Source organism: Phyllostomus hastatus, unplaced genomic scaffold, assembly GCF_019186645.2.
Source record: "Phyllostomus hastatus isolate PE091 unplaced genomic scaffold, TTU_PhHast_1.1 phas_contig_477, whole genome shotgun sequence".
Lineage (NCBI taxonomy): Eukaryota > Metazoa > Chordata > Mammalia > Chiroptera > Phyllostomidae > Phyllostomus > Phyllostomus hastatus.
Genome location: NW_025333889.1, coordinates 804,232 through 827,261, shown reverse-complemented (window position 1 = coordinate 827,261; position 23,030 = coordinate 804,232). Strand labels below are relative to the sequence as shown.

Here is a 23,030-nt window from a genome sequence, read left to right as displayed (position 1 = left end):
TGGTGCCGCCGCCCTGGGCGCTGGGCGTGGGGCCGCCCTCGGGGACCCCCGGACGCAGCTCGCGCTCCCCCCCGCCGCCGCCTCCCCTCCTTCGGGCAGCGGACTGGCCTGCCCGAACCACTGGGCCCCCAGATCCTCGCGGAGGGCAGGAGCGCCCAGTGGGCCCGGGTCGCGCCCCGCGCTCCGCCCCGGGCACCCGCTCCCGCCCCGCGCGCCCCTCCCCTGCACCGCCTTCCCCGCCTCTCCCAGGCGGCCGAGGGGCCGGGCCGGGCCGGGCCGGGGGAGGTGCCGAGCCGGGAGTGCGCGCTCGCCCGCTGCGCTGGGCGGCCCGATCGAGCTGCCGGTCCTCGAGCCTCGCGCGCCCGGCGCTGCCGCCGGCTTTTGTTGTCTCCGCCTCTTCGGCCGCCGCCGCTTGCGGACCACGAGCCGCGCGCCGGGACCTTGGCTCTGCCCTTCGCGGGCGGGGGCTGCGCGGGCCCCACGGTACCCGAGAGAGGCGCGGCGGGCGACCGGCAGCGCCTCGGCCCCACCATGGAGCTCCGGACCGGCGGCTGGTGGCTGCTGTGCGCGGCCGCCGCACTGGCCTCCTGCGCCCACGGGGACCCTGCCAGCAAGAGCCGGAGCTGCAGCGAAGTCCGGCAGATCTACGGCGCCAAGGGCTTCAGCCTCAGCGACGTGCCCCAGGCGGAGATCTCCGGTGAGTCAGAGCTGCGGGTCTCGTACCCCCGTGCGCCCGGGTTTGCCTCTGCCCCTCCTGGTCGGCCCTGCGCCGGTGCGTGCCCGGGGCTTCCGAATCCTGCCGCCTGCGCCGGCCGCCCGGGCTGCGAGTAGCTCTGCGCCTCCGCTCGCCCGCACCCCCTCGGGCCCTCACCCCGGAGCCTCGCGTCGCCCTCTCTCCGCTCCGCTTCGCCGCCACCAACCCTTAACTGTCTCCCCGTCCCCCTTCCCGTGGAGTTGTCCTCGCTGGGCTGCGCACGGGAGGCCTGGCTCGGCGCTCCTCCAGGGCCACAGCTCCAGCGCGGCGGCGGCGGGGCTGGAGTTCCAGACCCAGCGGGCGCGCCAGCCACCCTCGCCTCTGGCCAGGGCTGACCTGCGTGCGTGGTGGCTGCCCCCCGCGCAGCTGACGGTGGCCGCGGGCTAGGAACTCTCACCGGACTGTACGGGCCTCTCCGGGAGGTGCCGTCGGGTGGACCGGGGTTCCCGCCGGGTACCAGCAAAGGCAGCCTTGGAGTTGGGGGTGTGGGGGGGGGCGGTCTCTGCCCTGTGACCAGGAATGCTGCCTGGCAGAGGTCCCCCCCGCCCCCCACGGAACGTGTGCCCGCCCGAGAGCCCGCCCGCCCGCCTGGCACTTGGAGCCACTTCCCCGGGAGTCCAGCTGCAGGTGGTCGGCGTCTCGGATCCCTCCCAGGGGCCGTGTCATTTCTTTGTAACTGCGTGGACCCTCCCAGGCGGCCTCAGCCCAGCAGCTGTCTGGCAGCCCTGCCCACCCCCTCCCTGCTGGTGGCTGAAGAGCTCCGGGGACAGCGGTGCCTGCGGGTGGGACGAGGAGCAGTGCCCCAGGGACCCCCGGACCTCATGCTCACGTTGTGCTGCCGACAGCCACGCCGGTCTCCGTGGGGTGCCTGGGGTGCAGTGGGCCAGAGCAGGGCACACCAGCTTCCTGTCCAGGGGACTCTTCCCAGATGGGGTGAGGGGACAGGTAAGGGCCGTGCTCAAAGTGACATGGGGGACGCAGAGTGGCCATGGCCCGGATTGAGGGGCCTGGAGGGGAGTGCACCAGTGTGAGGGGGCGTCCAGAGCCCAGTCTCCCTGGTGGTGGTGGGGGGGGGTCTGCCAGGCTCCCCACCTGGCTCCCAGCAGGAGCAGGCGCTCCCCAGGCTGCCCTGCGAGATCCACCCGACCCCGGTGCCCCACAGCCCCCGGGGTCTGGAGAGGTGCTTCCTCAGGAGCCGGAGTCAGGCCTCCCTCTGCGGATGGGCCAGTCATTGTGGGGGGGACGCCTCTCTCCTTGGGAGGGGCTGGGGGTGCTCGGGGCCAGCTGCCCGGCGTGGCCCATGCTCCACCCCCTCTCCCACACAGAGGCACTTGTGGCCTGGGCGTCCTGGGCTGTCCTGTGGGGGGCCCCTCTGCTGCCCCAGCCCTGAGTCTCGGGCGGAAGCCGTCCCTGCTGCCCCCTGGTCGAGCCCAGCCCCGCTCAGGCCCGTGTCCTTGGGGGCCGCCCCAAACGCACACCCGCAGGACTCCCTCCCAGTCGGGTCGGGGGCAGGCCGGCAGAGTCTGGGGGGCCACCGAGGACTAGGACAGAGCTCGGGAACTGGAGAGGCCCAGGCGGGGGGGGTGGGGGGCTGGGTCTTGGCCCCCTCGGGCTGGGGGACGCAGCGGGTCAGAGGCCAAGGGCGGGCAGAGTGTGCTGCCGTGAGTGTGGTGGGTGGGGGCGGGTGCTGGCCGGCCGGCCGGCTGGCGGGCCGGGGGAGTGCAGCCACCCAGCAGCTGTCCAAGCATCATCTTGGCCAGGGCTGCGGGCGCCACCCTCCTCTGGGTCTGGAATGCAGGGGACTGTCCCCTCCCTGCCAGCGCCCCACGGCTCCTTCACCAGGGGGGCTGGCCTGTTGGACCCCCGCCCCCGTGTCCCCCTTGCCCCCGGGAGCCCCGGGACTCCAGAGCGCCCTGCGGGGCCCAGGCGCCGGGGACAGTGCCAGGCCTACACGGGGCAAAACAAACAGGGTGACCTCCCGGGGCAGCGGCCACCAGCCCTGTCCCCTCCTGCTCCGTGTGACTCAGCTGGGCCTCTGCGGACCGGGTGCCCTCTGGTGGCCCAGCGGCAGCTCGCTGCACTCGGGGAGCCCGGTCTCCCCTTGTCTCCTCGCCCGCAGGCCGGCAGCCGGCCGCCGGCCAGGGTACCCACTCAGGGGGCCCGGGTGGGGTGGGCCATTCCTCGTGCCGGGGAGGGGGAGCAGGGAAGGCGGCACTGGGCCCAGGGTGGCCTCTCGGCCTCTGCCAGGGGAGAAGTGGCCATGGCTGGAAGAGGAGGCAGCACGGTGTGAGGAGTGCTGTCCCGGCAGCGGTGACGACAGCTGTCACCCAGCTGTCACTGTACAGGGTGAGGGGCAGGCCCGGGGGTGCGGCACCGCCGAGGCCCCCCCTCAGGCCAGAGCCGCCCCCACACACAGGCTGGGGCGTGAGTGGAGCTGGGCTGGCTCCTGCCGAGGTGCTCCATCACAGGTGCACGCTGGCCGGTTTTGCCTCTGGTCTCCCGGCATTTCCTGGGCACCTGTCTGGCCTCCTGACACTCGGCAACGTGTCCTGGGTCTCTCGGACCCTTCGCCGGGGTCCTGGGTTAGGGCCACCTGTCTGCACCCTTCCCAGTTGTAGCCACAGAACCTGGCCTGGCTCCTGGTGCCAAGAAGGTTCTGGGCTGCCGCTCACGGGGACTCACGCATGTCCTGCCGTGTGCAGGCTCTGCGGAGCGGGCGGCGCTGGAGCAGGAGACGGGCGCGGGGCTGCCTGCCAGGGGGGTGGGCGCCCGCGGGCCCCCCAGTGGAAATCTCGGCCTCTCCATGCTCACTCCGACCACGCACGCCGAGGGCACAGGTCCTGCTCAGGAGCCCTGGGCGTCCTCCACGTTTCCTGGATTCCACCCGGCGTCTGTCCCTCAGCCACGGTCAGCAGGCTCCTGCCGGTCACCTGGTGCGCAGTTCACCCGTGGACCCGAAGGGTCCCTGTCCCGGGCGGGAGGCAGAAGCCCGCCCTGTGCCTGGCGTGGGTCCCCGCAGCGGCCTGCGCCTCCGGTGCTGCCTGGCCCTGCCTCTGCTCCGCTCCCAGGGTGAGGTTTCATCATCCCCGGCACGGGGACGGGCTTGGAGGGGCACTCGGGGGCCCCAGGGAGCCAGGGTCTGACAGGGCCCCTGCGTGATGCAATGGCCCTGGGTCCCCCGCCGGGGCCTCGGGGCCGGCCACCTCGCCCTGCTCCCCGGAGTGGCAGCTTGTGCCCCTGCGCCGCTGTGACCACGTCCACCTCCCACCCCACACGGCCCCGCTCTGCCCGTTTCTGGACGCGGGACGCCGGCGGCCCTCTGGACTGCCCCCTGGAGGCTGCCGGGACGAGGGGCACGCTGCCCGGGCCGCGCCCTCCCCTCCTGCCCTGCGGTCAGCAGAGGCCGCTCAGAGCCCCGGAGGGGGTGGCGCCCCGCCCTGGCGACAAGCCCTGGCTGCAGGCTGGGTGTGGGGGTCAGTGTCCAGTTAGTGCACCGGGCGAGGGTCTCGGGGCGTCGCCCACTTTGCAGACGAGTAAACCGAGGCTCCGAGGAGCCCCATCTGCTGACTCCAGGGCCTGTGACCTCAGAGGCTGCCCGGCCCGGCCCCCTGCTTTCTGGCAGCCTGTGCACCCCAGCGCTGAGGCCCGAGAGGGCGGCCCACACCCGGGCCCCTCTCCTGGCGGCCTCCCGGCTTTTAGGCGGGGTTAGGACAGTCTGCGCTCTTCCCCCGGACGGCTCTCAGCCCCGGCCCCGCCTCCCCGGCCCAGACCTGCCCCGTCCGGCCTGACGCGGCCAGGCCTCGCCCTCCCTCTGCCTGCCCCCGTGGCCTCCTGGCGGGGGCCTGCTTTTCGGGGGCCTGCGGGGATGGCTGCCCCGGCCCCGCTCCGAGAGGCTGTCCCCAGGCACCAGGGACGTGAGTCGGATCAGCCTGGGTGCACTCGGAGGCCGGCCTCGGGAGGAGCCCGCGTGTGTCCCCGGGGAGGCGTGGACAGGCGGCCCGGGCAGGGCCCGCGAGCCTAGGAGATGGTGGCCGCTGAGTCGGTGCACTCGCCGCGTAATGAGGAGCAGCGCCAGCCCGTGGTTGGCGGCCGGCGGGCGGGGGAGGCCTCTGGAGGGCGGCCGGGGGCACGCGGGCCGGGTAGCAGCAGCGCTGGGAGGAAAGCGTGTTCGCTCATGCCTGCGCTGGGGCACCCACACGTGTGTGGGCACACGTGTCGGCCTGGCGGGCCGTGGGTAGGGAGACGGGCCAGGCCGGGGGCTCCCCAGGGTCAGCCCCTGGACGGCAGGCAGGACACCTCTCCTGTCTCCTGGAAGCCGGACCCCCCTCCCCGAGGCCTGGCTTGGTTCCCAGGGGTTTCAGACAGAGGCTCGAGACCTGTGTGGGGCCCGTGAGCACCGGCCCGAGTGACACCTCCGTGCCGGGCGCTGGGTGCCAGCCCCGAGGGTCTCTGACTGCCGGCGTGGCCCTCGGGGGCTCTGGGGTCAGGCCACAGCCCAGGGGCTCGGGGGGTCGGGGAGGGCTGCAGCCCAAGGCCACCCACCCTGGATCCCAGCCCCGCCAGCACGCCAGCGGGCAGCCCTTCCTGCCTGTGTGTCTGGGAACAGGCCCGGGCAGGAGCAGAGCTGTCCGCGGGGGAGGGGAATGCCACAGCCTTCCCCTCCCCCGGCCCCTCCCACCTTTCTGGGGGGAGCAAAGGGCAGCCGGTGGTGAGGTGGTGAGATGCAGGCTGGCCCGTCCTCCCCCTCAGTGGCCGCCGTGCTGAGGGGCAGGGCCCGGGCCTCCGGCCCCACGGGGTCCTGGGCCTCGGGGAAACCCTGGGTGGGGGGGGGCGCGCACCTGCTCTCTCGGGTGGGAGTCCCGGGATCCTGGGTGGGTCTGGGGGCTCCAGGGTTGGGGGGGGCAGGCAGCCTCCCCCTCCCCCTTTGTTAGCCTGTGGCCTCGGCGTCATCTCTGACCGGCTCCTGGCACGTGCACCCGCCCCCCCCGCCTGCCAGGTGAGCCCTCCCGTGCCCACCCAAACTCGAGCCCGGCCCCGCCGCCTAGCTGCCGCGGCACCTGCAGCACTCGCGCGCCCCGCCCCCCCCCCTCCCCCCCGAGGGCTCTGCCCGAGTCCCAGGTGCTTCCCGGTCCGGGCCCCAGGTAGGTGAGCGCCTCTGTGTGCCAGGCCCGGGCCGGGGGCCAGGGGCCGGGCGTGCCGGCGTCCCTGGGCTGCCCGGACAGATGCCGCAGACCGGGTGGCTCACGCAGCACAAGGGCGTCGTCTCCCAGCTCTGGGGCTGGACGTCCCCGGTCAAGGTGTCGGTCAGGCGGGGTCCCTGAGGCCGGGGAGCCCCTGTTCCAGGCCCGCAGCTTCCGTGGCCGCTGCTGTGCCAGCCCCCGGCCTCCCTTCACGTGGCGTCCGCCTCACACCTGCCTCCAGGTCCTTTTCGAGATGAAGACACGACTCCCATGGCATCTGGGCCCACGCGACTCCTGCGTGACCTCGTCTTAGCCAGTTACACGGGCAAGGGCCTCGTACCCAGCGAGGTCACCCGCTGAGGTCACGGGCCCACGGCCTAGGGTACGGCCCTTCCTCTGCGTGGTGGCTGGACATGGGGGCCTCCCCAAGTCCGTCGCGGGCCAGGGCTCAGCACAGATGTGCCCCCCCCACCCCCCGCCGAGGCCCCGGTGGCAGCAGTGTGGTGGACTGGGCGGCCTCCCCTCAGGCTTTGCGCTGCCGCTTGGCCCTGGGCCGGCCCCCCAGCCTCATGGACCCTGATGTCTCTGTTCCCGTCGAGGTGGGAGCGCTGGGCCCCCTCACTCTGGTGTTTGGAGCTGGGTGACCGCTGCCCATTTGCTCACTTCCTGCACCGTGTCCAGGAATGGGGTAGGCAGCTTGGGGCCAGCCTCGAGACCCTCCCTGGGGATCAGGTGGCCCCCAGCCGGGAGTGACGGTGGTGGGCAGCGGCCTGGGACAGGTCTGGGGGGGGGCGCCCAGTGTGGGGGGCAGGGGTTGGCCCCAGGTGGCCTTCTGGGCAGGCGGGAGGGGAGGGTGGCTGAGCTGTGCTCGCCGGGGGCCAAGGGTCGGGTGCCAGCTTGCCCCGGGGGTCTGGCGTGGGCTCCCGCCGCTGAGGGGGCGCCCCAGAGCAGAGCGGAGGGGGGGGGCGGCTGTGCGAGCCTGCTGTGTGAGGAGGCCGGGGGCACGCCCCCGCAGCCCTGTCCCGAGGGTGCTGGGGGCGGGGTCCCCAGTGGGGGTGGGGGTGGGGCTGGCCCGGCCGGTCACCGTGCCTGAACACGCCCTCAGCACCCAGGGCTGCCTGCAGCCACTGTGGCCAGCCACGGGGGACGTCCACGTGCCCACCCCCGGTGCTGGGGTCTGCCGGAGGACACCGCACCCTCCGGTGACCACCACCACCCCCGGGCTCCGGGGAGGAGGATGATGCCACTTGCTGCCGGGCTTGGCTCAGGCACTTGCGGCGCGTCCGGTTGTCATGGAGCTCGGGACACGCTGGACCCGAGAAGCCGCCGTGAAGGGACACCTGGCTCTGAAGGGGCTCAGTCCCCGGCCGCCCCCGGAGCGGCCGCCCCCAGGCTGTGCCAGGCGACCTGACCCCCAGGGACTGGCCCCGCCCCATGGCTGTGCATTGGGGGGGGGGCATTGGGGGTGCAGCTGCAGGCCCCTCTCTGGGGCAGCGCAGCGGGTGTTCCCACCCAGGAGCAGCTGCCCTGGAGAGTTCTGGGGCGTCGCAGTGATTTGGAGAAGGGGTCAGGGCGGCCGGGGACCCCACGCCTTCCGGAAAGGCCAGCAGCTGAGAGGCAGCAGGGGGTGGGGCCGAGGGAGCCCAGGGCAGGGTGGGCACCCTGGCAGGGGTGGGTGGGAGGGCAGCCCCAGGGGGCCGGGCGAACCGGGTGGGCAGACACGCTGGCGAAGGCCGTCCCGCGTGGGGGGGCTAGCCGGGGTGCCCGGGAGAGGCCGGGGCAGAAGCCGGTGTCCGTGGACTTGATTGAGGAGGACGTCGTGTTGCCGTTTCGCCGTTTTTCCCAGCCTCTAAGGGACAGGTCCACTCCCCGCTGGGCGGGCCCGGCCCAGTGGCGCTGCGTGTCTGGGACTTGGTCCCCTCACCTTGGTAGCGGAGGGTGCAAGACACCACGTGCCCCCGCCACAGCTGTGCCATCCCAGTCAGCGTGGGGCCACGGCTGGGGGGGCGGGGCGCGTGGCCCCCCGTCCAGAGTGTGACGAGGTCCCATCACGTGTGTGACGAGGCTCTGACGGCCGTCACCGGCTCCTGGTGTCCTCCGAGACCCTGCGGAGTGTGGGCCTCCCTGGGCCGTCTGGAGAAGGGGTCTGCGGGTGCGGTCCGGTCCGGGGGGTGGTGTGGAGCCCCCCAGCGCCTGCTCACGGGGAGCTGGGGGCAGGGCAGGAGCGGGGAGGGTCCCGGCCGCTGGGCGGGGGTGGGGGTGGCGGGGAGTGACCGAGGAGGGAAGACCCCCCTCTCTCTGGATCCCTCAGTCTGGTCGCCTCCCCGTCTTTTGGCTGAGGTCAAGGGGGAATCGCTCAGACCAAGTTCCTTGCGCTCCTACTGTGCGCCAGGCGCTGTCCTTGGTGCTGGAATGCAGCCGCAGGAGGTGCTGTCGGCGCAGGGGACGGGAGGGGAGCTGGAACTTCGCTGGCCTCGGCGACCAGTGGCCACGTGGGGCGTGGGGGTGTGGTTAACAGGCCAGAGAAGCCCCGTGCGGACCAGGACGGGCGCGTGGGGGTCCCGGTCGGGGGGCCGAGGCCCTCTCGCCTGGCCTGGGGGACACGGACGGCCCAGAAACGTCGGGAAGCCTGGGGGGCTGCTCCCGGGAGGTGGTGTCGGAGCCGGGGGGGGGGCTCTGAGGGAGGTCCCCCGCTGCGCTGACCGTCAGATCACACTCCTGGCTGAGGGCCAGTGTCCCTTGGATCCGCTGGCCGTTCCTGGTGGCCGTCGTCTTCGGGGGGGGGATCCCCAGAGGAAACCAAAGCCCGCCCTGCTGGACCCGGCCAGTCTGTGCCTTGGGGACCTTTTCTGCACAGCGGGGGTGGGGGGGCCTGCCTCGTGGGGCGGCTGTGAGGACCGTTCTCGCATGGGGGCCGCTCCCGTGGTGCCAGCCAGGGCCCACGCCACACAGCATGGCATCCTGTTGGCACAGCCGTCGGGGAGAGGGGCCGTTCCCCCCACCGTCCGCTCGGCCTTCCGGAGGCCGCTGTGGGAGGGGCCCGCTGCTGGGGGGGGGGAAGGCCGGGCTGCACCGGCCACACGGTGGGTGCTTGGGGCGCCCCAGGCTGGAGGGAAGGCGTCCGTGATGCCTGCACCCCCCACACGGCTCCAGGGAAGCAAGGGGTTTCGGGAAGGGGCGGCCCACGGTGGCGAGCACCGCCGCCCCCGGCTCAGGGCCCCACTGCCCCTCGGGAGGGGCGCTCGGGCGGCCTCGGAGGGTGGGGACCGGTTTCCAGAGGGAGCCGCAGGCTCTGTGCAGGGCTGGAGGGGGCCCCACGCATGGTCGGCCCGCGGCCGAGCCTGGGGGTCTGGCAGCTCCCTGCGGGTGCCGTGAGGGGGGGCCTGGTCACTGTCCCGTTGGCTTTTCTCTGGGGACAGGGCTGGCCGGGTCCCCTTGGCTGTCTGCTGCAGGTCTGACTGCCCAGGGCCGTCTGCAGAGGGTCCGGCGGCACTGTGGGGCTGGGAGCAGCCGGAGAGGGCGGGGCCAAGACTGAGACACGGCGCCCTGGAGGCTGCCGCACCCGCTGCAGCTCGGCCGTCCCCCCGATGGGACCGGGAGGAGTGGGGGCTCGGGGGGCCGCCACGTGGCCCACCTGCCCCTGGGACGCCCCCGGCTCGGGTCCTGCCCCTGGGGCAGGCGGGTGGACCCTCGACGAAGGCCCCGGGCGGCCCTGCCCCGGCGCCTCCCACGCCCCACGGCAGGCTGGCTGCCGGGCCTGGCGGCAGGTCCGACCTCGGCTTCCAGACTCGAGGGACGGCTCTGAGTTTCTGTCTCGAGTTTAATGCCTGACACGCAGCACCTGCGTCAGTGGCACGGGTGCGCCCCCCCGCCCCGCCCCGTGTTCAGTGCAAGGGCACCCCAACCGTCTGGGGAGCGGCCGTCGGCCATCTTGGCGGTAAAACGCACGGAAATCTCCCGTCGGAACCGTTTCTGAGGGCGCGGTGGGCGCAGGGCTGCCCTCGGCTCTGCCCAGGTCCCGGCTCCCGGTTCTACGGGGCCGGCCACGCCTGCGCCGGAAGGTGACCACGCGTCTCTCCCTGAAGTCCCCGTCCGGCCGTGTCCCCCACCCTCCGGGCCGGCCTCAGGACACCCACGGATCTGCGTGTGGCCAGGTGCCCGGGGGAGCAGCCCGCTGCCTGGGCGGCGGCTGAGTCAGCGGGAGCCCTCCAGCCAGGACGCCCGGGCCTGGAGGCGGCTGCGGGCGCGGTGTCTGCCCAGCTCAGGAATTCCCCCGAGATGGGCATCGTGGGCGGGGCCCTGTCCCCGCTACTCCGGGCCAAGTGGTGTCACTTGAGCTGCCTGGGCCGCCCGCCCAGCCTCGCGGGGATCCGGAGGAGGAGGTGCTGTGAGGAGTAAATGAAACCCGGGCTGGGGGGGTGGCTGAGACCGTCACGTGGCCCCCAGGGACGTGGCCAGGCCTCTGGGACAGCCAGGGGCCCCTCGTGGGGTGGGGACTCGCCCCGCAGGGCCCCTCCCGTCAGCGCACCGCCGGTGGTCCCGAGGCCCCTGGGAGGTGCGGGCTTTGGGGGGAGTCTGAGGCCGTGCTCGCGTCACCTGGGCCAGGGCTTCTGCGTTCGGCTTTCTCCCTGCCGCTCCGGCTTTAGCCGGGGCGCTGGGCAGGGCAGGGGTCTCCCGCAGCAGGCAGGCAGCCGGCCTCCTGTGAGGACTCAGGGGAGGCCCAGGGGGTGAGGGGGAGGCAGGTGCTTTGGGCCAGAGGGTCCTGGGAAGGCTTCTTGGCGGAGGGGAGAGTGGGGGCCCTTGAGAGAGAGCAGGGTGCGGGAGATGGAGGCCTTGGCAGAAGCAGCAGGCCTCCGGGTGGGGGGGCAGGGGGGTGGCCACAGGGGCCGTCAGGCAGGGCTGGAGCCGTCGGTCGCCTGCAAGAGGGCCACCCGGCTGCACGGATGTGTCTGGGGCAGCAGCCAGCAGTCTGTTTGGGCCCCGGTATTTACGGAGCCCGTGCTGGGCGTGGGCTGCGCGAGCCCTGCCCTGGGGGGCTCCCTTAGGGGTCCCGGAGGGTCTCCCCTGCGTTCCGGCCCAGCCAGGGTGTCTGGCGTCCACGGGGATGGGTGGGCCTGCGCTGCGTCTTTGTGGGGAGCGGTGCCGCGAGCACCCCAGCTGTGGCGCCCCCCTCCCCTGGCCCAGGGCGTGCTCTGCAGCCTCAGCAGAGGGGGCGGCTCTGGCCCTTCCCTGCCGCCCCTCGCTGTCCCTGGACTCCAGTGGGGGCCGGCCGGCCAGACGGGGGAGCGGTGCAGGCGGGCGTGGACGTGTCCCGGGTAGGCACCGTCCACGGCACGGCCTGGGCAGGACTGCGCGGGGCCTGCAGGCTGAGGCCGCCCCAGGGTCCCGAGAGAGCGCCCCCTGCTCAGCAGCCGAGACTTGGGGTCCCTCCATCCCTCATTTGTCCTGAGACCACGGTGTGACCCGCGAGCCCCGAGGCAGCTCCAGAGTGGCCGGTGCAGGAGGCTGCACTGCCTGGCCCGTGCTGTGGCGAGGCCCCCACGTTTGAGGCGGCCCCCAGCCTGGTGCCCACTGGCTGGGCGGCCTGCCCAGGGGGTCCCTGAGTGTGAACCAGGCGGTGCAGAGGGTGGTGAAACCCCCTCTGGGGGCTGTGGTGCCGTGTCCCACACGTGGCAAAGAGCACCTGTCTAGCAAGTCCCCCATGTCCCTGTGAGCAGGGTGGCCGAGGGGGGCCCTGCCCTGAAGGGAGCGTGGCCTCGGGGTGAGCAGAGGGGTCCCCCCTGTGAGGCCGGCGGCCCCGGGAAGGCAGGGGCCGGCTAGGGCCGTGGGGAGGTGGGAGCGGTTCTCATGCCCGGGAGGGCATGGGGTGAGCCAGGGGCGGCTGCGGCCCCGTGGGGCTCGGTGCTGCCTGGGGGCAGCAGATCAGGGCCTCGGGGTGGAGGCCTGGGTCGTGGTGGTGGGAGGCCAGAGGGATGGGGAGTCCAGCAGGGGCTGGGCATCTGGACTCCCTGGCAGTCACCTGCCAGTCCCCACCCAGGAGAAGGATGTGGCATCACCTGCCCCCACCCTCATGGCTACCCCTGGGTGGGCACCTGGCAGCCAGGCCTGTGCAGGCTCTGCTGCTGTGGGACACACGTGAGGGGCCTGTCCTCCCGCCCGCAGAGATAGGGAGCAGCACCCAGGCGGGGTCTCGCCGCCCCCGGGGGTGGGGCACCAGCGGGTCCCCGGGTTGAGGGAAACGGGAAACGAGGGTCTTTGGGCCACTGCCTGCAGGGTGGCGGGAGGGGGCGCGGGGCAGCCCGACAGCAGCAGCGCGAGCGCGGCGGGCGGGGCTGCGGGAGGAGGCGCGTCCCCGCGGGGCGCCGCCCTCGCCGTGCACGCCAGTGCGGCTGCGGTGCTGTCCGCCGCCGTGGTCGCAGAGTCCCGGTCCCGCGCACTCCCGCACGGACCGCTTCGGCTCGGCTCCTCCAAGCGCTTCCAGCCCGGTCCCTCCTGCTCCTCCGCCTGTGCCCGCCGGACCTCCGGATCCCTGCGCGCCCCACCCGGAGTCGCGCGCGCTTCCCGGAATGTCGCGCCGCTGCCGCTGGAGCCGCCGCAGCCGCCGCAGCCGCCGCCGCCGGGAGGGGGTTTTTGCCCGAGGCCGGGGTGGCGTCCGCGGAGCTGGGATCCGAGCTGGGGGACCCCTCCGGGCCCCAGCCCTCCATTCCCCGCACAGCCATCGTCATCTCCCGTCCCGGCGCATTCCCATCCCCGGGCGCGCTGCCCCCCGCCCCCACTCCCGCCCCGCCACCCTGCTCGCCTCCACTGCGGCCGCATCGCCAGCGCCGCACCCATCGCCTTGCCGGAGCCCGGCTCTGCACCCCGTCCGCTCTCCGCCGCCCTCGGCCCCGGCACAACCCCCTCACCGTCTCGCAGTCCACCCCTGGAATCGGCGTTCCCATCCTCACTGCACCCCAGCCCGCGCCACCCGCGCCCCACCTCCGCCCCATCCCCGCGGCGCCCGGCCACCCCCCACCCCTCCTCTGCCCCCTACCGCCCTGCCGCAGCCCCCCGACTGCATCAAGCCCCCCTTCTTCCTCGGCGGACCCATCCCCCTTCCCTTCACTCGCCACCCCCTCCCCAGGCGCGCCGCACCCACTGCGGCAAGGCAAGCCCCTTCCCCGCCAATCGCGGCGCCCTCCTCCCCGCACCGCCCCCCGCCTCGCGCCGCGCCCGGCGCCGCCGCCGCAGCTCCAGACCCCGCGTGCCGGGGCCAGACTCAAGGCACGCGGCCCTCGGTCCCCGGCCAGCGGGACTCCCAACCGGCACCGGGGGCACCTGGAACCCCTTGGCCGTCGGCCTTTGTTCCGCTGCCCGCAGCGCGGCCCCGCGAGCCTCGCACTTGTCGCCCCGGGCCTGGGGGCGGACTCCTCCCACCCAGCGCAGAGGCGCCGGCAGCGAAGCCCCTCCGTGTCGGGTCCCGTGTGTGACGGAGACTCGGCCTCCGCTGTCATTTGGCCGAAATGCTGGAGGGGCTTTGGGTGGTGGGTGAGGGGCGGGGGCGGGCGCTGGGACAGAGGGGGAGGGGTTGTGCGGCTGTTGGTGTGTGAGTTGGGGGGAGGGCGCCGGAGAAATGTCCTCTCCCAGGGGGGTCCGGGGCCACCCTCACGGAGGGATGGTCATTGCGACAGGGACAAGGGGGGGGGGTGGGCAGAGGTGAGGGAGGAAGGTTTGGAGCGGGGTGTGGAGGCGGGGCGGTGCCCGGGAATCTCTGGCCGTTTGTCCAGCGCCCGCTGCAGGCTGGTGGACTTGCCAGGAGGAGGGCCCTGCCACCCCGGGGGCGGACTAGGGCCCCAGAGCAGGAGCGGGCGTGGGGCAGCTGTCCAGAGAAAGGTCTCCTGTGTGGGGAAGCCTTCCACAGCCCTGGCCGGGCAGCCGGGCAGCCTCCGGGACCGGGGCGGGGGCAGGGGGAGCCCCTGCGGCCCCCCCACCCCCAGTGTGTTCTGGGGGCCGCGTCCGGAACTGTCACCTGTGCCCGCACCGTCTGAGGAGGCCCCGACTTAGAGGTTCCCGGTGCCTGGGGCGGCAGGTGCAGAGCTCCTGGGACGCGGCTTGGAAGGTGGCTGAGCAGGCAGTCTGCACACCTTCGGAGCCCCGGAAGCTTCTGGAGAGCCGGGCTCGGCGTGGCGCCATCTTCCCTCTGCCCTCTCCGGGGGAGGGCTCCGCAGCCACCAGGCACAGGGCGCCGCCGCCGCTGGGCCCGGGGAAGGCGAGGTCCAGGTCGCTCCCGGGACGCGGTGCCTACTGTCAGGATGGGGTCTCGGGCTGAAGGGTTGGGGGGCTGTGCTGGGTGGGGATGCCGTCGGGAGGGTGCAGGGCCCTCAGGTGGGGGGCTGGGAGCTGGGTCGGCAGGGGGCAGGGGGGCAGGAGCCCCCCTCCACAGCCTAGTGGGGGTCAGTGAGGGGAAGCCGGTGTCGGAGCGGCCAGGAGGTCTGCACTCCGGCTTGGCCTGGGGAGGGCAGGTGGGTGCTTTCACTGAGGGACAGGACAGGGCGGTCTGGGAGTGGGGGGGGCAGGGGGAAGTGGTCTTGAGGAGAGGCTCTGGAGGGGAGGGTGGGGGGTGGACAGAGCTGTTTCTGCTCTCCGTTGGAAACCTGGCGTCAGCCCCGGGGGGGGGGTGTGCCCAGAAGAGCAGGGAAGGGGGGTTCTGGAAGGGCGGGGCCAGCTGCTGAGCTGGCAGAGGGACCAGGCAGGGGGGAGGGAGGGGGGGCCTCCCTGGCCAGCCGTGTGGGGGGGTGTGGGAGGCGGTTGCCTCCGTGACCTGGGAGGGGTCGGCAGGAGGGGAAAGGCCAGCTGGTGGGGAGTGGGTGGGTGGGAGGGCGGACTCGGCAGTTTCAGAATTGACTGGGGGAGGGGGAGCAGGGCCAGACCCCTGATTTGGTTCTGGTCTCAGATACTGAACTGAGAGGAGACGTAGGGCTTGGGGTGGTTTGAAATGACCAGTGGAGACTCCCTCACTCAGTTGCTTACCTCCGGGCTCAGGGAGCTCATCCCCTCTCCCGGCAGACCCGCCCCTCCCCCCAGCACCGACCAGGCAGGCCAGGCTTGCACTGCATGGCGAGGGCACACGCCCACCCCCGAGGCCAGAACCACCTGCTGCCCCGCTGCCCGGGCCGTGCTGGGCCAGGCTGGGCGGAGGGGACGCGAGACAACCGTGCGCCTCGACCGCCGGCGGCCGCGTCAGCCCCGCAGCGGGCGTGGGGGCCGCCTCCGCCCGGCCTCCCGGGGCCTCAGGCCGGCGCCCGAGCTCTGGCTCCGTGTCTTCACTCCCGTGTGTGCCGAGGAGGGAGGGAGGGCCGGGGGCTGTGCTGGGGCCGCCGGAGCAGCGTGGCCGCCGGGCAGCTGGGCGAGGCGGCCGGGCAGGGCCGGGGTGGGGTGGGGCCAGCTCAGATCCGGGAGCAGGGGGTGGGCTGGCGGCGCCCAGGGTCCTGGGGGCCTCCCCGTGCCCCCCCCCTGCCCCCGTGCACTCAGTCCCCCTCTGGGCCGTCCACACGAAGGACAGGTTTCGGGACCCGGGCCAGGGGTCCACCCGGGGACCAGCAGGGTTCAGGGGGAGGTCGGCCAGCTGGGACGCGCCGGTGCAGCCCGCCCGTCCGAGCAGCTGCCCCTCACCTGGCCAGCCGGGCCTGGGCGCCCATCACAGCTGAGCCCAGCTGATACCTGGAAGCCCAGGGCTGGCACTTGCCCCCCCCCCCCGCCCCCAGGGCACAGCCCCGCCCACCCCCTCGCCCCTCCCCCAGCACCCCCAGGAGCCTGGCAGCTCGGAGCAGTAGGTGAGGGCCCTCGCCAGGGGTGCGGCCCTGGGCCCTGTCCGAGGGCAGGCGGCTGGGGCGGGGGTGCTCCGAGTCCTCCCGGTGGGTGGGCGCACACAGCCCACAGCACTGCCACGCTCCACCCTCCGGAAGACCAATGGGATGTGCCCTGCTCTGCAGCCGGGGTCCCGGAGGGGGGGGGGGGCGGGCGGGGCCAGGGCCTGCTCTGTGTCCCGCCCCTGCTGGCCGGGGTCCAGGGACACACGTCACAGCCGGGAACAGGGCCGTCGAGGGGGGTGTTCTTGTGTTCCGGCCCCCTCTGCCTGGGGGTGCCTGCCCCCCACCACGGGAGGGGGGCAGGGATGGGGCGCCCCTCTCTGCCAGGCCCTGGCAGTCGGGCTGCTCCCAGGAGACCTGAGGGGCCTTGCTCGTCCTGAGCGTGCGTCCCTGTGGGCCAGGGTCTCTGACAGTGTGGACACGCAGTGGTCCTGCTGCTCTTTCGGCCCATCGGCCCTGGTGCAGGGGGCCCAGAGCCCCCCACGGGCCTGCTGGGGCCACTCCCAGGGCCCGAGAGCACGAAAAGCCCTGAGATGTGCAGCCCACTGCTCCACCTGGGGCCAGGGAGCCAGCTCCAGGTCATCGGGGGGGGCCCCCACCACAGGCCCCTCCGCCCCCACCCCACAGCCGTGCACGAGGGTGCCCCTGGTCTGGTCCCCTGCCCCAGGCAGCCTCCGCCACGGCTGGGTGGGGGCCGGCACTGGGCTCTGTGGGGTGGGGGCAGGGCTGGCGGGGCTGCCGGGCGCCCCGGTGGGTGAGGGGCCCCGCAGTGTGGCAGCCAGTGCCACCTGGCCCCAGGCACCTCGTCTCTGTCGGCCTGTTCCCCGGTCTGGGAAACGGGGTCCCAGCACCCGCCTCCAAGCCGCAGTTGCTACAAAGGCGGGACGAGCGTGGCTTAAAGGCCCTTGTTCCCTCTCCTCCCTGCACATTGAGGAGCCCACGGCCCCCCCCCGTGGGTGCCCCTGCCCCGGGCTGCGCGACTCCGGGCCTGTCCCTGACACCGTGGGAACCTGGGCGGGGCTGTGGCAGACAGTGCTGCCAGGACGCTTGTCCTGGCCGGGGGGCTGGGGCTGGGAGGGTGCAGGGACGGGACGGACACGGGGGGGGGGGCGGGGGGGGGCACAGGTCCTGCGGGGCGGGGCTGGGGCTTGCGGCAGGCCTCCCCCGGGCCCACAGGCTTGTGCTCCGGCCCGCCCCGACCTGGGAGTCTGCGCCCTTTGGGGCCAGTGCCTCTGGCCAGCCCAGAGCTGGTGGTCACTGGGCACCCCCGTGGCAGGTCGGCCCCGCTCGGGCCTGCTCCGCGCTGGGGCCTTCGGCCCTGGCGGTGTCGGGGGAGGAGACCGAGGCCGCCCTGTCTGTGCCTGGGGTCCTTTCCCCCTCCCCACCCTTGGCCTGCGTGGGTGGGCTGCGTGGGCGGGCGAAGGGGCCTGGGGTCGGGCAGCCCCTCCCACCCGACACGGGACCCCAAGGCCGCCCGCCCCACATACGGGACCCCAGGGCCACTCTGTGCTGTGGTGACTCGTGACCTGAGTCGCTTCCAGTCTCCGGGACGGCCCCCCGGCCTCAGTGCAGGGTGGCCTCGCGGGCGACACCCCTGCTCTGGGGCTCCGCCCCCCGCTTGCCCAGAGGGCCTGGGGCTGAGGCCTGTGATGCCAGGGCTGGGGGCTGCCCAGGCCCCGCCTCCGCCTCACGGCCCCCTCCGCAGGTGAGCACCTGCGGATCTGCCCCCAGGGCCACACCTGCTGCACCAGCGCGATGGAGGAGAACCTGGCCAACCGCAGCCGGGCGGAGCTGGAGACGGCCCTCCTGGACAGCAGCCGCGCCCTGCAGGCCGCGCTGGCCGCCCAGCTCCGGGGCTTCGACGGTGAGTGGGCCCCGCGGCCCCCAGGACCCCGAGCCGGCGGGGAGCTGGGCCTAGACTCCTGGTGCGCTGGAGTTCGCGGGGCTCGGGGCAGCTGTCTGGGATTTGGGGGTCCCGGGAACAGGAGGGAACCCACGTGCAGGGGCCAGACGACAGCGTGGGGTCCGCCTGGGGAGGGGTGGTGTGGGGGGGGGCGTGGGCAGCAGCACCCGGCACTGTGGGGGGTGTCCCGGGTGGGGTCCCCGGAAGCCCGCCCTGGCTGCCCCGGCCCGGGGGGTGGCGGGCGGGCGGGCGTCTCCGCGGGCCTCACCCAGGACGCCCCCCCCCCCCCCACACCCAGACCACTTCCAGCGCCTGCTGAACGACTCAGAGCGGGCGCTGCAGGACGCCTTCCCCGGCGCCTTCGGGGAGCTGTACGCGCAGAACGCCAGGGCCTTCCGGGAGCTGTACGCAGAGCTGCGCCTCTACTACCGCGGGGCCAGCCTGCACCTGGAGGAGACGCTGGCCGAGTTCTGGGCCCGGCTGCTGGAGCGCCTCTTCCGGCAGCTGCACCCGCAGCTGCTGCTGCCCGACGACTACCTGGACTGCCTGGGCAAGCGGGCCGAGCCGCTGCGGCCCTTCGGGGACGCCCCGCACGAGCTGCGCCTGCGCGCCACCCGCGCCTTCGTGGCCGCCCGCACCTTCGTGCAGGGCCTGGGCCTGGCCGCCGACGTGGTCCGGAAGGTGGCCCAGGTGCGCCCGGGGTGCCCGGGGGACCCGCGGTCTGCCCCGCTGCGTCACGTCCCAGACCCCTGGACCCGCCCTGGGTCCCTCCTGACCCCGGGCTGCTGCTGGGGCCTCCGGACGGCCCCTCAGAGGGTGTGCGCTCCCCCCTACCCCGGGCAGCCCACCCACTGCCCGGTCCTGTCTTCGGCCAGCCTGGGCCCTGGGCAGGAAGGGAGAGGTGCCTGGGGTTGGGCGCTGAGCCAGCTGCAGGGGTCGGGGGGCAGAGGGCGAGGGGACAGGGCCTGGCGGCTGGAGCAGGCAGGGGCCGAGGCCACGCGGGCCCGTGGGGCAGCCCGTCAGACCTCTGGTGACGGGTGTGGGAGCGCATCGGCCTCGGACCCGCGCAGCCCCGGGTGGAGCCACCTCCCCCTCCGCTGGGGAGCTCGGGGTGTCAGCCCTCAGTCCCACGCCTGGGTCCCCCCGTCTGCGTGGCTGTTGTGCTCACAGTTACTAGCCCTGGGGGGCTGGTAACCACAGAGTGGTTATCAGGGCGAGTGCAGGGTGGCCAGCAACCCCCGGGCCCCCCGAGAAAGTAGGGCCAGGCCAGGTCCCACGGTGGTTGGAGCAGGAGCAGGGCCACCGGACTTCGGTCCAGAGCCCCCACCCCGGGGCCCCGGGGGGCTGGCGGGCGCGGGCTGCGAGGTGCTCAGGCGGCCCTGGCTGTGCAGGTGCCCCTGGGCCCCGAGTGCTGGCGGGCCGTCATGAAGCTGCTGTACTGCGCGCACTGCCTGGGCGTGCCCGGCGCCCGGCCCTGCCCCGACTACTGCCGCAACGTGCTCAAGGGCTGCCTGGCCAACCAGGCCGACCTGGACGCCGAGTGGAGGAACCTCCTGGGTGAGCGGCCGGGGCCCGGGGGCCGGGTGGGGTGAGAGTGGGCAGCGGCCCGGGAGGGGGCCCCGCGGGGTCATCGCTCCTGCCCTCCCACCTGGGCGAGGGCCCCCGCACGCCGCGTGCTGCCTCGGGTCTGAGGTGCTGGCACTCGCGTGCGCCGTGAGCAGACAGATACGTGCCTCGCGGCAGCACGCGCACCAGCGTGTGGGACGTGGGCCCGCGCGTGTGTGAGCACACTCGCACCCTGCTGACACACCGTGGGCCAGGGCGGCGCCTGCGTGTGCACACGTGAGCTCGCACGTGTGAGCTCGCACACGTGCACACCCGGCGTACAGGCGGGCCGGCGTGCAGACTGCCTGTGCTCACACCTGTGCCAGACTCCATGGTGCTCATCACCGACAAGTTCTGGGGCCCCGCGGGCGCGGAGAGTGTCATCGGCAGCGTGCACCTGTGGCTGGCGGAGGCCATCAACGCCCTCCAGGACAACCGCGACACGCTCACGGCCAAGGTGCGGGCCGGAGGTGCGGCGGGCGAGGGGGGGTGTCCGGATCCGGCCTCGTGCCCCTCCAGGACCGCTGTGGTCGCCTCCAGGTCATCCAGGGTTGCGGGAACCCCAAGGTGAACCCCCACGGCACCGGGCCCGAGGAGAAGCGGCCGCGGGGCAAGCTGGTGCTGCAGAAGCCGCCCGCAGGTGGGCTGGAGAAGCTGGTGAGTGGCCCCCCGGCCGGCCCATCCCGGGGGGGTGGGGAGGGCGGGGGCACCCGGCGGCCTGACTGCTGCCCTTCAGGTGTCGGAGGCCAAGGCCCAGCTCCGCGACGCCCAGGACTTCTGGATCAGCCTCCCGGGGACCCTGTGCAGCGAGAAGATGGCCATGAGCGCCGCCAGCGACGACCGCTGCTGGAACGGGGTGGCCCGCGGCCGGTAGGTGCCGCCCGGCTGGGCCCGCTGTCCCTCTCATGCACCTCAGGGGGCGCTCGTCTGGCCCGCGCTGGGCCCTGCCAGACGCGGGACGCGCAGGACGCGGGACGCTGGGACAGTAGTCGGCCCCCTGCTGTGTGCGCCTCGCCCGGGGCGTCCTCACCCCTGTGCCTCGGGGCCTATGTCGGCTCCCCTTGGCCCGTGGGGTCCCAAGTGTGCCACCCCCTCCCTGGGTGGGGGCGGGGATGGGGGGCTGCTTCGCAGGGACCCAGGCGGTCACCTGGGACCTCCCCTCCCGGCCCCAGGTACCTCCCTGAGGTGATGGGTGACGGCCTGGCCAACCAGATCAACAACCCCGAGGTGGAGGTGGACATCACCAAGCCTGACATGACCGTCCGCCAGCAGATCATGCAGCTGAAGGTCATGACCAACCGGCTGCGCAGCGCCTACAACGGCGAGGACGCCGACTTCCAGGACGCCAGTGAGCTCCGCCGCCGGGCGGGGCCGGGTGGGGGGCGGTGGCCGCGGGCTGGGCACCCCGGTCTGGCGCAGGGCTGCCTCTGAGCTGGGCCCCCTCGTGTCCCCGGGCACAGCTGGGCCCCGGCCGGGACGTCCTCGCCACCCAGAGTCGGGGTGCCCGCTCCCCCTCCCCCCGGGGGGGGGCCACGTGCCGGGCTGTGCCCCGCCGGCCCAGTGGGCACGGCCGCTGACCCCCTCTCCCCCCCAGGCGACGACGGCAGCGGCTCGGGCAGCGGGGACGGCTGTCCCGACGACGCCTGCAGCCGGAGGGCGGACAAGAAGGGAGCCGGCTCGAGGCCCGCGCTGACCCACGCCCTCCCCGGCCCGTCGGAGCGCGAGGGCCGGAAGACCTCGGCGGCCGGCCGGCCCCGGCCCTGCGGGGCCCTCCTGCTCCTGCTCCTGCTCCTGCTCCTCACCCTGGGCCCCTCCGCGGCCCGGCCGAGGGGGCGGTAACGGCCCTCCGGCCCCGGGGACGAGGCCAAGGACTGACTTTGCCGAGTGGAGCAGATATTTAATTCCCCTGGGCCCGGGGGGCCGGGGCCAGAAAGGGAGGGACAGCGTGAGACTGCTGCTCTGCGGTGCGGGGGGGCCCCCCAGGCCTGGCTTTGCCGTCACCCTGGCCCTTAATTGTGTGTGAGGCCCTCAGGTCGGCTGGGAGCCATGCCCCCCAAAGCCATGTATTTCAGGGACCTCCCGGGGGCCCCGGGTCTGTGTGGGCCCCGCCCATGCAGGTCTGGGGGCTTCTCTCCTGGGCCCACCTCCCCCCGGCCCCCTGCCCCGCTGCCACCCAGTGCCAGGGCCCGCGTGGGGGCCGGAGCCTGTGCCTTCCCCTCCCGCTTCCTCCCGCAACAGCCGGGGCCCCGGGTTTCGGAAAGCGAGGCCCACCCCTTAGCGCCCTGAGAACCCTCATGAGGTCGTAGGGTCTCTGCCACCCGGGACCCCGAGGGGCCTTTGAGATGATGCATGAACCCTTCGCAGGCAGCCAGGCCCCCACCCTGCGACACCGGGGGCCCCCCAGAACCCCTGAGTCAGGTGGGACCCCGTCTGGACAGATGGGCCCGGTGGACCTCGTCCTTGCCAAAGACCCACTGGGTGGGGGGGGACTCGGACGCGCCCTGAGTGGCAGCGGCCCAGCCCCCCCGCCCCCGGGCTCTGCTTGTGGTTCTCTGCAGGTGGGCTTGCTGCCCCTGACCCACCCCCCCGAAGGTGGGCGACCCCTTCGCCCCCGGGGCTGGGCCACAGCCTGCAAGGGGGCTTCCAGGTGCGGGGAGGAGCCGCCTGGCCGCTGTCCTCCCTCCCGTCCCCACGCGGGCTGGGGGCCGGGGGCCAGCTCAGGGTGCCCGGGCCAGGGCTGCCGAGGGGCGGGCGCAGCTTCAGCTCAGGGCCAGCGTGTCGCAGCACTGCAGACTGAGGGCCGCCGGCCGCGCAGGGGGCCTGCGAGTGTTGCGAAAGTTAAGGGCTTTTCCAGACGTGCAGGTGTCTCCCGACGCTCCCTGGCCTCGTGCACCAGGAGTGGTGCGCCCCGACGCTCCCTCACAGCTTCCGCAGGACACCCTTCCGGGGGCCCAGCGTCGGGGCACCCCCGTCGTGCCGGCTTGGGTGGGGGGGCTGGCACCCTGCCGGAGGGGCTCAGCGAGGAGAAGGCGGGTGCAGAGGGCCGGGGAGGCCGAGGAGGCTGAGCCCGCCGGGCAGGGCCGGTGTGCAGGCCAGCACAGGGGGCGGGGGGCCCTGCGCAGGCTGCTTAGCACTGCTCTGCTCTCCCCCAAGGGGTGGGAGGGCCGCTGGCCAGGGTCCCCGGCACACTCCTGTGCTCTGTGGACACACCCACCCCGGGTGACGCTGATATGTCCGGGCCCAGGGGCGGGGCCTGGACCCTCGGGGGACGACCGCCGCGTGCCAGGATGGCGTGCTGTGTGCCACACGGGGTTGGCCCCACGGGCCCGTGCCCCGTCCCCCCCACGTGCATCTCGGGGAGGGGTGGCGGGCCTGCCGCGTCCTGCCCCCTGGTGTCAGCGGGCGGCGTGTGTTCTTAGCGTCCTTGTAAGAATAAAAGGCTGGAGACCTCGGGCGGCTACTGTGATCCCTCCCTGCCCAGGCCAGCCCAGCGGCAGGCAGGTCCCCACAGGCCGGGCAGGGCAGCTCTTTGGGCCTGTGGGGGGGGTGGTTCGTACGGTGCCCACATGGGGGCCCTGTGGCTGCAGCGGGCAGGGTCTGTGTGTCCCGTCCTGCCCCAGGAAGGACCCCCTGCTGCCCACCCCTCCTCTGCTCTGGTCACACAGGCCCAGGACGGTTCGGGCTCCAGCCAGGTGGCCTCAGCACTGCCCCCGAGCCCCCCTGGGCCCGGCAGCTCTCAC

General features: G+C 73.9%; 1 protein-coding gene across 1 annotated transcript; it reads left to right on the top strand.

Annotated features, from left to right (window-relative positions):
* On the top strand, positions 1-22,741 carry GPC1 (glypican 1). Its single transcript, XM_045845574.1, has 9 exons — positions 1-697; positions 17,488-17,646; positions 17,984-18,375; positions 19,077-19,242; positions 19,617-19,747; positions 19,831-19,947; positions 20,027-20,160; positions 20,463-20,638; positions 20,885-22,741. The coding sequence occupies exons 1-9, from the start codon at positions 532-534 to the stop codon at positions 21,127-21,129; spliced, it is 1,686 nt and encodes a 561-aa protein (XP_045701530.1). The 5' UTR covers positions 1-531; the 3' UTR covers positions 21,130-22,741.
* The last annotated feature ends 289 nt before the right edge of the window (positions 22,742-23,030 follow it).

Excerpts from the sequence above, each read along its gene's own strand:
- GPC1 (XM_045845574.1), top strand. The coding sequence starts at position 532 with ATGGAGCTCCGGACCGGCGGCTGGTGGCTGCTGTGCGCGGCCGCCGCA. Across the intron at positions 17,647-17,983 it reads CCAGCTCCGGGGCTTCGACG|ACCACTTCCAGCGCCTGCTG; the intron begins GTGAGTGGGCCC and ends CCCCACACCCAG. Across the intron at positions 19,243-19,616 it reads CGAGTGGAGGAACCTCCTGG|ACTCCATGGTGCTCATCACC; the intron begins GTGAGCGGCCGG and ends CACCTGTGCCAG.